At 42.1% G+C, this 17,779-nt stretch overlaps 1 protein-coding gene across 1 annotated transcript in view; it reads right to left on the bottom strand.

The window, feature by feature from the left end:
* Window positions 1-17,779, bottom strand: part of RUNX1T1 (RUNX1 translocation partner 1) — a 101,935-nt gene that overhangs the window by 34,043 nt on the left and 50,113 nt on the right. The window contains exons 5-6 of the mRNA XM_006093314.3: window positions 14,847-15,028; window positions 5,782-6,032 (exon numbers count right to left, since the gene is read on the bottom strand). Coding sequence (XP_006093376.1) covers window positions 5,782-6,032; window positions 14,847-15,028 — 433 coding nt within the window. The remainder of the gene's footprint in view (window positions 1-5,781; window positions 6,033-14,846; window positions 15,029-17,779) is intronic.

Raw genomic sequence — 17,779 nt, forward strand, 5'->3', positions numbered from 1 at the left:
CTCCAAAATGGATAAAGGACTTAAATGTCCGACAGAAACCCATAAAAAATTCTAGAAGAATACAAAAGGCAACAAAATCTCAGACTTATGCCAAACAATTTCTTCACTGATACAGCTCCTAGGGCAGTTGAAACTAAAGAGAAAATGAACAAATGGGACTACATCAAAATAAAAAGCTTCTGCACAGCAAAAGAAACCATCAAAAAAAACAACAAGAAAACCCACCTCGTGGGAAAACATATTTGCCAACGTCATATCTGATAAGGGCTTAATCTCCAAAATTTATAGGGAACTCATACAACTTAACAAAAAGAAGATAAACAATCCAATCAAAAAATGGGCAAAGGATCTAAATAGACACCTTTCAAAAGAGGACATTCAGAAAGCCAAGAGACATATGAAAACATGCTCAAAGTCACTAATCATCCGAGAGATGCAAATCAAAACAACAATGAGGTACCATCTCACACCTGTCAGAATGGCCATCATCAACAAATCAACAAACGACAAGTGCTGGAGAGGATGTGGAGAAAAAGGAACACTTGTGCACTGCTGGTGGGAATGCAGACTGGTGCAGCCACTATGGAAGGCAGTATGGAGGTTCCTCAAAAAATTGGAAATGGAACTCCCATTTGACCCTGTGATCCCACTTCTAGGAATATATCCCAAGAAACCAGAAACACCAATCAGAAAGGATATATGCACCCAGATGTTCATAGCAGCACAATTCACCATAGCTAAGATCTGGAAACAGCCTAAGTGCCCATCAATAGATGAATGGATTAGAAAACTGTGGTACATCTACACGATGGAATACTATGCTGCTGTTAAAAAGAAGGAACTCTTACCATTTGCAACAGCATGGATGGAACTGGAGAGCATTATGCTAAGTGAAACAAGTCAGTCAATGAAGGAAAAATACCACATGATCGCACTCTTTCATGGATAATTAAGACCATTACAAACTTTTGAACAATAATAAATACAGTGGCAGAGCTGCCTCAAACTGTTTGACGGACTGCAGTGGGAAGGCCAGGGAGGGTTGGGGGACAGGAGGGAGGGGAGTAAGAGATCAACCGAAGGACTTGTATGCATCCATATAACCATAACTAATGGACATAAGACACTGGGGGGTAAGGGAGGGCAGGGACCTGTCAAGGGTGGGGGGGAAAAAAGGACACTTATGTAATACCCTTTGTAATACTTTTAGCGAAAAATAAAAAATAAAAAATAAAAAAAAAGGAACACATAAATGCTCACCAAGTGAGTAACAATAGCACAACACATGAGCAGTTCTCAAAGATGCTCATCGAAATAGAAAATAAATGTGTCTCAACAATAGCGAAAATATAAAGCAACCTACGTGTCCATTGATAGATGAATAAAGATGTGATACACGCACACACACACACACACACACACACACAACAGTAAATATGCCATATTATGCAGCAATAAAAAATAATTAAATCTTGCCATTTGCAACAACATGGATGAATCTGCAGGGGTGGGGAACCTTGTCTCTGCCAAGGGCCATTTGGGTATTTAGAGCACCATTCGAGGGCCATACAGAATTGTCAACTTAAAAATTCACCTGCTCTATTTGGTCTAACACTTAATTAATTCACCCCTAATGCCTTGGCAGGGCCAGACCAAATGATTTCTCAGGCCTTATAGCGCCCTTGGGTTGGACGTCCCCCATCCCTGATCTAGAAGGCATTATGCTAAGTAAAATAAGTTAGACAGAGAAAGACAAACCCCATAAGGTTTTGTTTATGTGTGGAACTTAAAACAAAACAAAACAAAAACAAACTCACAGGAATAGAGACCAAATGATGGTTAGCAGAGGGGAGGGGGAGGAGGGGAATGTTGAAGGGGAATATTGTCAATAGCACTGTGAATAGTTTGTATACCGACAGATAATTACTAGAATTAGAGGGGTGGTCACTTGTAAGGTATAAAAGTGCCGGGTCACTATATTGTGCACCTGAAACTAATATAACCAATATAAGATTGTACACCAACGACACTTACATTTAAAAAATTGAATGATTACCAAAACAAATTGTTAAAACATGAAGAAACTGACACAGTTAAACTGGATAACACAATAAAACCTTTTATTTGCACTGCATAAAAACCTCAGTGAACTATATAAAAAAGAATAGAGTGGGAGGCTCTGACCGGCCTGGAAAGGGGTTGCTCTTCCTGCAAAGTTATTATGCATAAAACACCTTTGGTTCCACTGTAAAGGAAAGGCACCAGGCTATGGCAATTTCCAGTTTAAACAACTGAAACTATTCTTTTTGCTTTAGAAACTCTGAGTAGCAAATTAAGACTGGCATGAATTGGGCTTCTTGCCACCTAGGGTCTTCCTCTGAGGGTACCATGTAAGGGTGCAATCACAACAGAGCTATGAGACACTGCATCACTCACTGCATTACACTTCTGTGAAATCTGGGAGGCTAAAAATCCCCCCTTCTATCTGATTTGGAAAAATAAAGATGAAGAGTCACATGCCTGTTTTCAGCCAACCATAAAATATGAGTGAATATCAACCATGAACAATGAACAAATGTATGGCAACTTTTTCTCAGACTAACTACAAAGGTAAATATAAAACACTGCATCATTTCTGCCCAATGAGAACATAATCCGAGATATATTTTAAGAGTTAAAATTGCCAATGCCACCTATTGGTAAAACTGTAGAATTGCAAACATGTTGGGGGAAAAGTAGCATTTAGCTGTTGCTGTTTGTTGTGACTATTTTAAGTTGAAATGTTTGCAAATGTGTGATTTTTGTTGACTATTTGTTGCCTGCTTCAAAGAAAAAGCATCGCCACTGAAATGAACCATCACAGAAGAGAACGAGAGAGGATGAAGGTATAAAAGTAGCACTGACTTTCACAATGGAGACCTTTAAAAACCAGGAACTCCAGAGATTTCGAAAGTTTCAAAATTCAGCTAAGTCACGATACAAGTTCTAACACATGGAATAATAATAATAAAGCGAAACAGGATGTCTGTGGCTAATGAGATTCCAACATTTGTGGAACAGTATTAAGCTTTCTATCATTTTTTTAAAAAAAGCAAGTGCATTAGAAACATGTTTGAGCCCAAGTACTTGGTGAGAAAATATAGGACTCATTTGCTGCTTCTGAACTCTGAAGGTCATTTGTTAGAGTCAAGTCTTTAAAAAGAAAACATAACACAACTCAAATTAAATAATGTAAAAACTTTACATTATTTCATTTCTCTATTTCAGATACTTAAATTCTCATCAGCACACAATTTTTATTTGTATTCATAACTAGAGGCCCAATGCACAAAATTTGTGCAAGGGGCTCAGTGCCCACAGCCCCACCCACTGGTCGTCTGGTCTAATTAGCATATTAGCTCTTTATTTTATAGCCTACCAGGGAGATGTACTAGGAGACAGTGGCTCATTGGCATTAAGGAGCACATGTTCATTTGTGGGAAGTTTGACACTAAAGTTGAGTCTTAACTGATTCTTACGCTTTAGAAGATTTTAGCTAACCAGGCTAAAACTCTAAGTTTATTTATAACTGATGCTGCCGATAGAATTATTTTATTAAAGGATTCTAGTGAGTATATGTCCCTACATATAAGAGGCACTTACAAATCATATCGGACTAAGTATAACTTTATGACAATTTCATTATCTTCACCTGAACATATATTTATTGATTTGAGAGAGAGAGGAAGAGAAAGGAAAAGAGAAGAAGGGAGAGAGGAACAGAGGGAGAGAAGGAGAGAGGGGGTGAGGGATGGAGGGAGGGTGACATCAATGTGAGAGAGAAACATCGATTGGTTGCCTCCCAGACGCACCCCGACTGGGGACCAAACCCGCAATCTAGGTTTGTGCCCTGAATGGGACTCTAAGTCACAACATTTTGGTGTATGGGACGATGCTCCAACCATCTGAGCCACCCAGCCAGACTTTGACAATTTTTATATTTTCAAAAGGGCAGCCTGGTGTAACACCATAATTTCTCTCTCAGACACCAAGATTTAATTTTATTTTAACACATACTAAACTCTGCCAGATTTTAAGGATGATTACATAGTTGCACATATTTATAGAGATTAGCACTATTAATCTTAGAAGCTATTATAATTTTAAAGTAAGAAACATGGTCTGAAAAAAAATTACATAAAACCAACAGATGTAATGCATAAAGGGATTTTTAACATTACTAGGTGAAAACATAATCATTGCACATAAGTGTAATTACTTCCTTGATGGTTACTTAATAGTGCACTAGAACTAATATTTCATAAAATAGCACTTGCTACCGAAGAAACAGGCCATTTCCTAGCAGCTACCAAGTGGGATATCTTGAGTTGCTCTTACAATGACCTGGTGACTCCACTTCTACTTGAAAATGAACAATCAGGTGTCTGGGGCATTGAGTCAGAGACAAATGGCCAGGCTTTTGCTTGGAAGGGTTGGCTGTTATCACCTTTGATTTGGGGTTAAAATATCAACCCTGCCTGAGAAATAACATAACCACTTTTGAGAGTTCTTCAGAAATGGTACCGGGAGAGCATTAGATGGGCTATTAAGAAAACACAAATTATATGCTTAGCCCTTTCTCTGACACATTATGAGTGCAGAAGTGACCACTGTGGGGAGCAGAACTACTACTTTGCTATCTCACAACCTGGGCCTTAATTGCTCCTCACCTTACCCTATCTCTCCCTTTCTGCTTTCTAAACATTTAGAGGGTTGTATGTGGAAAGGCAAACAGACCTTATATATGGCAGTCCCCACTTGCTAGTAACCTAGTTATACATCTACCTACACGGCTGCTCACCAGGATACCTCTGCCTGTGGCTAAAATCACTGTCCCTACTATTCAGGCATTGAGAAATCGGCTGCACTTCCCAGAGATCTGCATCCTCAGGTCTATGCTCTGGTTTTCCACTTGGACTTTATCCCTTACTGTTTCCAGCATCCTTGCCCAACAAATCACCCGTGTCAGGAAAATTAGTCAGCAACTAGCTAGGAGGTAAAGAGAAGTGCTGTTGGTGGGTGGCCTGGACACAGAAAATGGAAAAAGAGAGCGTTGACTATTGCTCTCCATCAGCTTATAAATAGCTTGACTCACCAAAAATTAAGAATCACTGGAATCTAATGAACAAAATAAACTAATGAACAAAATAGATCCAGAGACATGGAAGCATGGAACAGACTGTCAAATCTCACAGAGAAGGTGGGGGTGGGTGGGTGAGAAGAATTCAACCAAAGAATTTCTACGCATATATGCATAACCCATGGACACGGACAACAGTGTGGTGAAGGCCTGGTGCGGGGGGCGGTGCAGGCTAGAATGGCTAAATGGAACCAAAAGGTGGACATAAGTAATACTTTCAACAATAAAGATTTAAAAAAAATAGCAGGAGCGCCAGGAACAGTGCTCTGATACCTTCACCTCAACCACTGATCATGCATCAAAACCTACCTTGTTCATCTTCCCTCTCATTTTTCATGCTGTTCACTTGCTCTTTAGAAGGCAATGTCTCCTAAATGCTTCATTTCCAATAGTTTTATTCAAAACATGAATGGAGGCGAATGGAACACATATTTACCCAAACTCATTCCATATCAGGAATTATAAATCTTGCATTTATTCACTGGCAGTTTCAAGTTAAAAAAACAAAAAAAAGGGCACCAAATCATCCCTCAAAGAACATGGGTTAAGTCAGAGACATACATCCAATCCCATTAAGAAGCGAACAAATCTTTCCGTCTTACCCATAGGTCTGTTTCTGTCCCTGAGGTCCCTGTGGCTGGGGTGTCGATAGGAGTCCCTGTAGTGGTGGGCAATGGCCATATCATCCAAACGGTAATGCTGAGGTGGAGGTGGGGTGGGGTGAGGCAGGCCATTGGGCTGGTAGGACAAGCCGTTATTTGGACTGTACCGCTGGCCGGGGCTAATGGTGCATGGCCGCTTGCTTGGATGTTCTGAGTGCAAAGGCTCTCTGTCAAAGCCATTTTCTTTGGTTCTGCGGGGCGGGGGGAGGGGAAGGAGAAAAAGATTTTGTTTCATGATATATTCAGAAACCAGCATAATTCAAACACTCACATTTGAACTTGCAATATACACAATATTCCTTCATTGGCCAGAAACTTTGTAAACTCAAACCATTGACTGGTAATTCACTGAAACGCATGCTGAGGTCTACATGATCACCGAATTGCACACAGGAGAAAATGGTTCAATTCTCAAACATCTCTTGGAAAATATATTTTCATTTGAGGCTCATATATGGTTAGGGTCATGAATAAAAGGAAATCCCAATCTCACTCCGTAGATAACATTTCCATTCAAAAGAGAATACTTGGTTCCTAACATATTACCCTAAGACATTGTATCTGGTGAAGATTCAAATTAGACATCATTCTCTTGATGAATTCTTCAGGTTAGACACCTACTCCATGCATCCACCCTGGCTAACGTTCATATCAGAGAACACCTAAGAGCTGTGTTGCCCAATACAGTAGCCACATGTGTCTGCTTAAATTTAAATGTAAGTTAATTAAAATTAAAGTTGACGATTTGGGGGTTCAGGAGCAGTGGCCACATTTCAGGGGCTCAGTCACCACCTGGGCTGTGGCTACAGACAGGGATTGCACGGACAGAGAACATTTCCGTCGTCACAGACAGCTCAATGGGAAAGTGCTGATCAAATGAGCTAACACAATAAAGCAATGCAACATCTGGCACTCTCACATTGCCTGGGGTCACCTGGGTATCCATCGGCGGTCGCACGGAGCTAGCTACGACTAGAGAGAATTTAGGTGAACCCCCTTATTTTAAAGTTGGGGAAACATGCTCTGAGAGCATGCGTGACCTCACTGGGGTCATCAGGCCTAAGGGCAGGACAGCACACCCTGCCGGCACTTGATTATGTGACACACAAAACTCTGAACTTGGCTTTCGGAAGGAATACATTATATAAACGAGACCTGAGAACGAATCACTGCTCCTACATCTGTTCAAAAAGAGGTGGGGCTAGAGCACCATTTTCTGGCTGACTAGGTCTCTATTTGTAAGGACAAACTTCATATACGCAGTCAGACAGGAACCAGCCACATGCCACTGTGACTGGAACAACAGCTCCCAAGCTAATTTCTGATGAAGGAGCTGGCCCTCACCACAAGACCAGCACTCTATCATTTAGACCCGTCGTAAGGTCTATTTTCCCTGTAAAATTTCCCCACGAGAATTCTACCAAGTCACAGCAGCTACAGACTTCTGCACGCCTTTTTGATTCTATGTTGGGAAGAATAGCATAGAGGCCTGAAGACATTTTCCCCCCTTTCCTGGCTTCCAGGATAGTCTTGGTCTGGTAGTACTAGAGGAACCAGAGTAGCAACTGACTTAACAAGGGAGGTCATTAGGGCCACAAGATTCTACAATGAGCCATCCGTTACATCGAGTAGGGTAGACCCCCAGTGACAACTGACACACACGAGACTGAGAAGGATAAAGGACTTGGAGACAGAAGGTATAGCACACAAAAAAGCTGAGGAACACTGCAGAGTTCAGTGTTCAATGAATACATGCCCACTATATCCTGGAGAAAGACGCACTGTCCTGGAGACAGCAGACTGGCCAATACTGGACATGACAGCAGGACATGGTCCATGCGGAGGGGAGAGAGGAAGGTGTGGCTAGATGATGCTCCCATCAAAGTATGTGTCTGTCCTAAAGCATCATTAATATCAGACCAAAAAATGTCCACTATAGCTCAGACATTACCTAAACGCGTTTCTTTAACACAATTTTTAAAAGTGAAAGGAAACATTTTAGATACTGATTTATCTTCTAAGAGTGTATCTATGTGATTCTAATCTGTATTTCCATGTCCTATATATTTCTGAAAAATACACTTCAACATTCAATGCATATGACCAGCATCAATCAGTTGAAAAAATACTGCAGACTATTAGTAGCTATGAACATAATGCTGACACATCACCTACCTTACGGGCAGTGTGGTGTTGTGGTAAGAGCTCTGGACTGGGAATCATGAGCTATGAGATCTAGTCCTGGCTCTTCCACGACTAGCTGTGTGACCTTGGGCAAGCCACTTAACCTCTCTGGACCTCAGTTTGCTCATCTGTAAAATGAAAGGGTTGGACTAAGTCAGTGGTTTTCAAACTGTGCCACCTGAGGCACTAAGGGATTCTGCAGGCAATGAAGAACTTTTCCTGTAAACAATCAAAATTTAAAGGGCCAGAGGAACCCACTTATTATCTCTTTTTGTAAATTTAGGTTCCACTTAAGGCAGCGGTTCTCAACCTGTGGGTTGCGACCCCTTTGGCGGTCGAACGACCCTTACACAAGGGTTGCCTAAGACCATCCTGCATATCAGATATTTACATTACGATTCATAACAGTAGCAACATTACAGTTATGAAGTAGCAACGAAAATAATTTTATGGTTGGGTCACAACATGAGGAACTGTACTTAAAGGGCCAGAAGATTGAGAACCACTGACTTAAGGTTTCATTTTATTTTATTTTTTTATCTTTATTGTCCCAAATATTTTAAAGGAAAAAGTCTGCCGCTAAAATCAAGTTTGAAAACCACTGGACTAGATGATTTCTGAGGTCCCTTCTAGTTAGAAACCTCTTTCATTCCATTTTCCTATATTTATATCTAAATGTCCTGGTTCTGGCCCTAGATGGTTTGGCTCAGTGGATAGAGCGTCAGCCTGCGGACTGAAGGGTCCGGGATTCGATTCTGGTCAAGGGCACATGCCCAGGTTGCAGGCTCGATCCCCAGTAGGGGGTGTGCAGGAGGCAGCCGACCAATGAGTCTCATCATTGGTGTTTCCATTTCTCTCTCCCTCTCCCCTCCTCTCTGAAATCAATAAAAATAAAAATAAAAAATAAAATAAGTGGCATGGTTCTGCAGATCCAAAGACATAGGGCTGATGGTCCTCTGGCCAAACGGTGCCTGTGTCAACCACTTTAGCCAACAGAGTAGTTCTCTGTTCTTTGCTTTGAACGACTTATTATTTATAGCTAATTCCTTGTGCAAAAATAGAAAATATCCTCTAAATAACTTATAGCAGCCACTGTTGCATTTCTAAATATACAAACATTTTTGGCCCAGTTGTGTCACCACTTCAACTTACAGGTTCTGCCAACCTTGTTCAAATATAACAACATACAATATTCAAAGAATTTTTAGAATGTTGTTTATCTTTACCCTTAGATCAGCCATCTGGTCAGTGCTATTCTGTCAATGAACCATTATTATCAAAAGAGATATTTTCCCCCTCAGCAAGGACACTGCCATCCTAAGCAGGGCTCAGTCCCGAGTCTGTCCTATCTTTTCTAGCAGGACTCCGCTGTCCAACCCTGGGCCCTATTGCTCAGGTAGCTATGGAAACAACAGAGCTCATCACCTCACAGAAGTCGTTAGATTTTAACAGCAAAACATGAAAACCTTCACGGCCCACAAAAACAAGTCTGTGCAAGGTCTCCCTGGTGCTTCCTTGAATCACTTACGTCCAGTAAAAGGTCAAGCCTAGTTAAAGGATGGATGCATGTCCAGAAATGTAACTAAAACAACGTAATTGTTATTCGTCTGTCTCCTTCTTAGAATGCCTACAACTATCTACACCTCATTTGCCTGAGCAAATTCCAAATTTGCTTATTTGTTACCCTTTCAAAGTGTAGTAAGCAAAACTAAGTGAATTTAGATAAGAATTTTACATAATACCTTTCTCTTTTTTCTAATATATTTTTACTGATTTCAGAAAGGAAGGGAGAGAGAATCATGGAGCAGCTCCTCCTGCATGCCCCCTACTGGGGATCCAGCCCACAACCTGGGCATGTGCCCTTGACCGGAATCGAACCCAGGACCCTACGGTCTGCAGGCCGATGCTCTATCCACTAGCCAAACCAGCTAGAGCCATCATACTAAAAATGTATCTAAAACAAAATATATTACAAATTCCCCACCACTTTAAAAAAAAAAATCAAACCTAATTCTTCCTGACAACCCATGGTGGTTTCTGTGCTTTGCTCTCATCTTAGGGGAGGTAGGATATTCAGACGAGAGGTAACAGAAAGCGGAATGACACAGGACCGTTACTGCTGGGCCATATGGCTGGAGAAGCCTTCAGTCTCTCCATGGCCAGACAACCACGGAGAACCTCCCCAGCAGCAGGCCAACACCTTCAGGAGGGAACGAAGCGCAGGTGGATGAGGACCACTTCAGACACACAAACATGCTGCCTGGACCTTCCAGGATGACAATACAGCAGGTTCAGAGCCCTCTGAGCCTTCTTTTCTCCCCCAACAAGAAGGTGGGATGTGTCTCCCAGAGCTCGCCATCTGCTCAACGGTTAGGTTCCTGCTACTGGCTGTCCCCTGCCTTTCATAATTTCTGGCCACTGCTGACATCTTCAATTTATACTGCTCCTCCTGGCCGGGGCTGTGCTTTCTTAACTCTGTTCTGTCAACGTTACATTGTGAGTGAAGCCCTCCAGTTTTTTTTGGTCAGTGAACCAATCATAGCATTTTGTTCCTGTGTTGATGGCTATTTTCATTGTTGTGTGTCTCAGAGATGCAGCTTTTAAAACGGTAGAAAACAAGAAAGAAAGCAAGAAAGACTCTTAAGGGAGAGACTATTTTGTATTATACTGAAAATGTCTACAGTAAGTTTAATGATTTATTTACTCAAGGAGTAGGGTTTTTGTTGTTGTTTTGTGAGTGGCTATACATAGAAACCCACTATGTGTAATACACTATCCTGAGCTTTAGTGGGCATACGAAGATAACCAAGAGATAATCCCTCAACACCCTCCATAAAATTATCACTTGATACCAGACATACATTCTTTGTGGAAGTATACTGGCAATAAATCTTTTACTGTAAAGACAATTTAATTGGAGACATGACTTCTATATTTTCACACAGGACCTGCACTTGGCAGGTACCATAAAAATAGTACCAAAGTAATATGGAAGATGAGAGTGAGAAAAAAGCACTCCAGAATGTGCACTTGAATGAGCAGGGTCTACGGAGTTGGTTCAAATTTTGGCTCTGCTATTTGTTGGACAGAGGAACTTAACCTCTATGAGCCTCAGTGCTTTCATCCACAAAATGGGAATGATGACCTCAGAGCTACTGAGAGGACTATCTGAAAGAATCTACATAAAGAGCCTAACACATATTTAGCATTCAATAACTTCAAGCTGATAGTGTAGAATCCTAGTTATAAGAGCAGGGGCGTTCCAGACAGAGAATCCAGGGTTAGAATCCCATCCGTGCCTCTTACAAACTATGTGACCTCAGACACATTACCCCGCCTGCCTGAATCTATGCAATAGGACTATTAGCATGTCAATTACTTAGCACAAGGCCGGGCACATCTTAAGGGCTCAGTGAATAGTAACTATTTATGATTGGGAAGCCTGTATTAAATAGTAGATATTGTCTGAGTTAGCCTGTGAAGCATGAACAGAATTATGGCATGAAGACATGAAGAGTATTCGCAGTGCCCGGCTGATGTGGCTCACTGGTGGAGCACTGACCTATGAACTAGGAGGTCATGGTTCGATTCTCAGTCAGGGCACATATCTGGGTTGTGGATTTGATCTCCAGTAGGGGGTGTGTAGGAGGCAGCTGATCAATGATTCTCTCATCATTGATGTTTCTACGTCTCTCTCCCTCTCCTTTCCTAAATATATATATTCAGCATGGCTAGGCTAGCATGTCCATGTTGAGACCAGTATGGAGAGACCAAAATGTCCTCTACAAACCATGCTATCTCATCACGTACAGCAACTTAATGCTATTTCACTAGACCCCTTCACAACTGGGAGTATTTTTGAAAATTCATTTCTACATGGATGATTACTCACTTCTTGAAAGTTCACTATGCATAAAAGATCTAACACAAAACAATATATGAATATAAAATTAAACATTATTTTTCCTACAAAACCGAATGCTGTGGGTAATATAGATTTAATTCATAACTTCTAGTCTCTTATTCATAGTCAATTAATCCTGCAATTCCTTGTAAAGTGTACCTATTTACCTTTTCTCTTAATAAATACAAAAATATTAAAACATCATTCATTTTACAGAAAAAAATGAACCTAGTAGTTTCAGCTGGTGTGTACTGTGTTGGCAAATGTTATATATTCAATGAAATATGGTTTCAAAATGATGGCCTTCTGCCCTGCTGGTGTGGCTCAGTGGTTGAGCATGGACCTATGAACCAGGAGGTCACGGTTCGATTCCTGGTCAGGGCACATGCCTGGGTTGCAGGCTCAATTCCCAGTAGGGGGCATGCAGGAGGCAGCCAATCCATGATTCTCTCTTATCATTGATGTTTCTATCTCTCTCTCCTTCTCCCTTCTTCTCTGAAATCAATAAAAATATCTTTTAAAAAAAAGAAAAGCAAAGAAAGTAGAATAAATTTCACTGCTCCATACAGGGGAAAAATGATTTTGTAGGCTTCCCCAGAGAATTCATTTCCCTGTAAATAATAATAATGATTTAAAAAAAAAAGATATAACCAGTGACAGTCATATTTGAGGAGAGAAAAAAGTGAAATTTGCCAAAAAGCCATCCCTAAAACATGTGACAACTGTTTAGTAGATTAAATCCGCAATTATCACAAAATTTAAGCCCCCAGAGTTGTAAACAAAATGCAGAGTGCTCTTTTGTTCATGGCGTGTCACGAACAAATTACCAGGATGTGTTTTCTCCTCAGGTGTCAGTTTTTCCCTCTTCCAGTGACGGATGGTTCCCAGTGTTATTACAGAAACAGATTGATCTTTTTAATGAGCCAGTTTAATAGACTCCAGAATCTCGGCGTGGCTGCTCATCCATGTCAGACCATATGCACCCACAAAACATTCAGTGAAACAAAAAAAAACCTCTGCTGTCAGACGGCCCCGTCCTCTACCGCATCTCCTACAGCGGGTCTGGAGGCGCAGATAATAACCAGAGAGGAACATGCATATGCAAACAAGATGCAGGGAATACAGGCAGAGGCAGACGAGGGAGGCCCATATTTTCTTGGCTCCGATCGAATTCCCACAAGATGCAAGTGTATTTACACAACATGTTCTCATGCCCCTTCCTCGTAACTCTAAGGAAATCCGTTTGCCATCTTTCCATTGCAACACACCTTTCGGGGCACCACGTGAACAAGAAAGCTCCATCCGAGGAGCAAGATTGTCCATCCCCACTCCGGCCGCTAATTCTGTCGATGAGTGACCACGGGGAGAATGTAGCCGAAGGCTCTCAGAGTCCTACCTGGCCCCAAGCGTGCACGCACACACACAGCCACAGCGCACTAACGGGACGTTTCCGTGTCGATGTCAGCATGTCCTTCAGGGCTGACCTCACTGCCTGAGGAATACGTTGTGTCCGTTTCCAATTTTGCCTATAGGATGACTTTTACATGTATCACAGGTATCTAAACCTTTCCCTGTTACCCTGTTTTTTTCTCCCCAGTTTTCCACCCGGTCTCTCCCCGATTCTTTTCCTACACTGTCCTGAAAGAAATGGGGGTGCACCCGCTTTTTCTCATCTCATACCTGCACCCAGGACTGCCTTGCTGCAGGGTAAACAGGATCAGACAGGATGCACAGGGAAGCATCTATCCCGGGCCGCTTCTTGGTTTTCAGGTGGTGCCATGCAGACACCTGGGTTAAGTAGTTCCCTTTAAAAGCTAAAGGACTAAATGCTTCCATATGGCCGAGGAAAGATGACTTGCAAAAATAAAAATTAAAAAATTAGCACTACTGGTAGGTCACGTATGAAGGTGAGTCTACAGCATGTCAGAAGTAAACTAATGTGTAACCTTTGCTTCAGGAATTTTACACTATTAAGAGGGAGGTCCTATGTCGAGAGAGAAATTCCAGAGACTTTAGCATAGAAATTATAGTAACTGTATGTAAACTGGCTTGCTTTTAATAACATTCTGTGTGCCCTAGCCAGTTAGGCTCAGTGGATAGAGAGTCGGACTGGGAACTGAAAGGTCCCGGGTTCAATTCTGGTCAACGGCATATACCTCGGCTGCAGGCTCCTCCCAGGCCCGGGCCCTAATCGGGCGCGTGCAGGAGGCAACCAATCGATGTGTTTCTCTTACATTGATATTTCTCTCTGTCTTTCCCTCTCTCTTCCACTCTCTCTAAAAATCAATGGAAAAATATCCTTGGGTGAGGATTAAAAGAAAAAAGAATAATATTTTTTAAATGACAATTTTAAGACTGTGTGTCTAAGAACCATCAGTGGCAATTAGCACATCTGAATAGCATTCATCTTTACCTTTTACTTTATTTAATTTTTAAAGAATTTTTTATTTTTTTAATTTTAGGAAGAGAGGAAAGGAGAGGGAGAAAGGGGACGGAGCGGGAGGGAGGGAGGGAGGGAGGGGGGGGGAGAGAGAGAGAGAGAGAGAGATTTGTTGTTCCACTTATGTATGCATCCACTGGTTGATTCTTGTATGTGCCCCGACTGGGGATCAAACCACAACCTTGGTGTATTGGGACAATGTTCTCACCAACTGAGTGAACTACCTGGCCAGGGCCTTCACCTTTGACTTTAATATTATAAGCAACAAAGATGAATCGTCACAAAAGCCTGGCACAGGCCAGAGTCATCCCTCTGTAACATCCCAGGCCAGACCGAGGTCCCCGGGAGGGACCCTTTAGCTTATGGCTATTTTGCAACAGGTGTAGGTGAGCAGTCAGCTTAGACATCCCACACAGCAGGTCCTCATCCCATGGGTACCAGGCCAAGGCCGGGCCAGCCCGCCGCGCTCCCCCTCACCTGTCTGGAGTCCGCCTCTTCCCGTTCTCGTTCACGTCGAGGAGCAGCTCGGAGGAGTCCACAGGGGAGGTGGTGCTGGCGTCCAGGAGCAGCTGCTCGTGCTGGGCGAGGTACTGGGCAGGGTTCTGCTTGGCCAGCCTCGCGCAGTGCAGGAGCTCGCGCTGCAGCAGGGGCAGGTTCGCCTGCGGGAGCGGGAGGGGACAAAGGCAATAGGTGTGGTGTCCAGGCACAGGTCCCAGAGCTGCTCCCTGACCTGCACTGCCCCGAGCATGAGGTGCCTGACCTGTGTGAGCCACCTCACCCCTCCGGCTTCCAGGACCACGGGGAGCACTGGGGTTGGCACTTATTTACTTTTAAGGTCCTTCAGATGTGAATCTAATATAATATTAAGCCCCCCAGGATATAAAGTTCTGGCTCCATCCATCAGCAATTTTTGTTTATTCCTCATGGAAGACACAAGGTATGTGAAATATATACACATTTCTTTTTGTATCTAGTAACTTGCCCAGGTAAAACAGGTTAATCCTATGAAACATCTCTGGTTGACTACTAACTTCAAATAATAATAATAATAATAATAATAATAATAATAATAGAGTTGAATGTAGAAATTATTTTTAGTAATCGTCAGATTCATACATTTAAGTAATGCCCAGAGTATGGCCAGATATCCCGGGTGGAATTCATGCACAAAGTAGCATATATGAGTGGTCTACGAAAATAATCTGTTTTCTTTATAGCGTCCTTATTCTAAAAATTGCATACAGTTTCATAGGAGAAATCTTGTGTGCCCATAACTCTCACTCCTCACTGAGCCCAGCACTTGGAAAAAGACTCTCTGAACATGTTTGTGGACACATAATTCCGGCGATCTCAAATGTAACGAAAGGGAAGGAGACGATTCCACGCAGTAAAGCGTTCAAACGGAAATGGAATTTCACTCTAAAAAGTAAACGTACTCTGACATTGTAAATCCAGGTTGCTGTTGTGTTTTCTTCTCTCTCTCTCTCTTTTATTTTTATTCTCTTTTGGGGGGAGGCAGGGGGGACAGAGTGAATAGGTGGCAGAGTGAAGAACAACAACACTTACCTCTCCAAATTCAAGGGGAGACCCATAAGCTAAATCTCTTTGCAACCCAGGATCTTATTTGTAGGAACAAGATGCCATGGATATTAGTTAGCCTGTCGGGTTGAAAAGCCTTTCTGAATACAGGAGGTGCCAGCGGCCTTCCTCTATGGGCTCTCGGGTCTACACTATCAGGGACAGGCACCAAGGCTGGACTTGAAACTCCACCCATTACCTGAGGTATGAACCAAGCGTCCATCTCCTAAGAATGCCAATGCATGTTTCTGCACAAGGTAGAAAATACTAGGATTTTTGCTAAAGATAAGCACATACCACATGCTGTAGCTAAAAATAAACCATTTGCAGTTAGTCTAGAGCAGCGGTTCTCAACCTGTGGGTCGCGACCCCTTTGGGGGTGGAACGACCCTTTCACAGGGGTTGCCTAAGACCATCGGAAAACACATGTATAATTACATATTGTTTTTGTGATTAATCACTATGCTTTCATCATGTTCAACTTGTAACAATGAAATTGGGGGTCACCACAACATGAGGAACTGTATTAAAGGGTCGCGGCATTAGGAAGGTTGAGAACCACTGGTCTAGAGGGTCATATGGGTAATAAATATATTTTCAAAATATTTTTAAACTCTGTTTCCTCCTTAGTGAAGGTAGCTCTCAGACCCTGTGTGCCATCCATAGATAATAAAATAGCAATCCCCCCTGAACACTTAAAAGGTTTTAAGAATCATTCTGCAGTCTATGGATAAGATTTAGAAGTTGTCCAAAACAATATATTGCAAACCTCTCTAGTCCTGGTTGTTTCAAAGGATTCCAAAGATTTAAAAAAAAAAAAAAAGATTTAATAAAGGAGGAGACAAAACAAAACAACACAAAGTATCTCCAGTACTCCATTAACAAAGCATGAGATTCAGAATTAGGGGGGGGCGCCGGGGGAGAGATCAACACTGTCCCATGACCTTCTTCATATTATCTTCAGCATTCTTATCAAGAGGAGGCACCTGGGATATATCATAAACCCCACCTCCCATGTACACTGCAAACAAGACTGTGGCCATGCTGTATGAAGCAGATTTGGTTGGGACCACAGCGCCAGGCTCTCTCAGATTCCTTCTGTGAGAACATTTAAGCAGGCAGGCAGACCGAGCTCCGCCAGCTCAGAGACGAGTTCCTGAATGATAATCAGGAGGGCTGACCCCCAGGCTGGACAGCTCGTGTGCAGATGTGTTTTGGCAACGCATTCCAGGGTTCCGATCCAGAAACAGCCTTAAGATAGTCAGTACAAAAGTTGATTCTGAAGACACACAAAACAGTAAAACCCTGAAGACAAGTTATAAAATGCACATCTCTTGGGCTATGTGTTATAGAGAGACTAACTTCTTAGTTGCAGACTCAAATCTATTTTTGCAAAGGAGACTGTTGGAGGGTGGATGTGGTTAAAGCATACCTATACTTTTTAACTGGTGTCTACAGGGGAAGAGGCTTTTAAGAAAAGAAGCTGCATCTAGGACTGTTTTCACTAAAGAGCTTTCTTTCATCTATATTTTGGTGGGATCCCTAACTTCATGTTTTAATACAACCCCTGTCACACAATGGAGTGATTAATAGTAAACACGCATGCCTCCAGTTTCCAATTTAAATGTATGGATGGCACAAGACAAGAGGTTTTCACGTGGCGCTCGGCTTAATTTAGTGGTTCCATAAACATCTTCTTTCAATTTAAAAAATATGGTAATACAAAGCAATTCTGTTTGCTCTAATTCTGGTGCCAGATTAGGTAATTAGAATGGTGTCTAATATCTTTCCAGTAAATGTTTCTCCATAAATGCAAAATGGAATCGAGGGTC

This window comes from Myotis lucifugus, unplaced genomic scaffold, assembly GCF_000147115.1.
Source record: "Myotis lucifugus unplaced genomic scaffold, Myoluc2.0 scaffold_113, whole genome shotgun sequence".
Lineage (NCBI taxonomy): Eukaryota > Metazoa > Chordata > Mammalia > Chiroptera > Vespertilionidae > Myotis > Myotis lucifugus.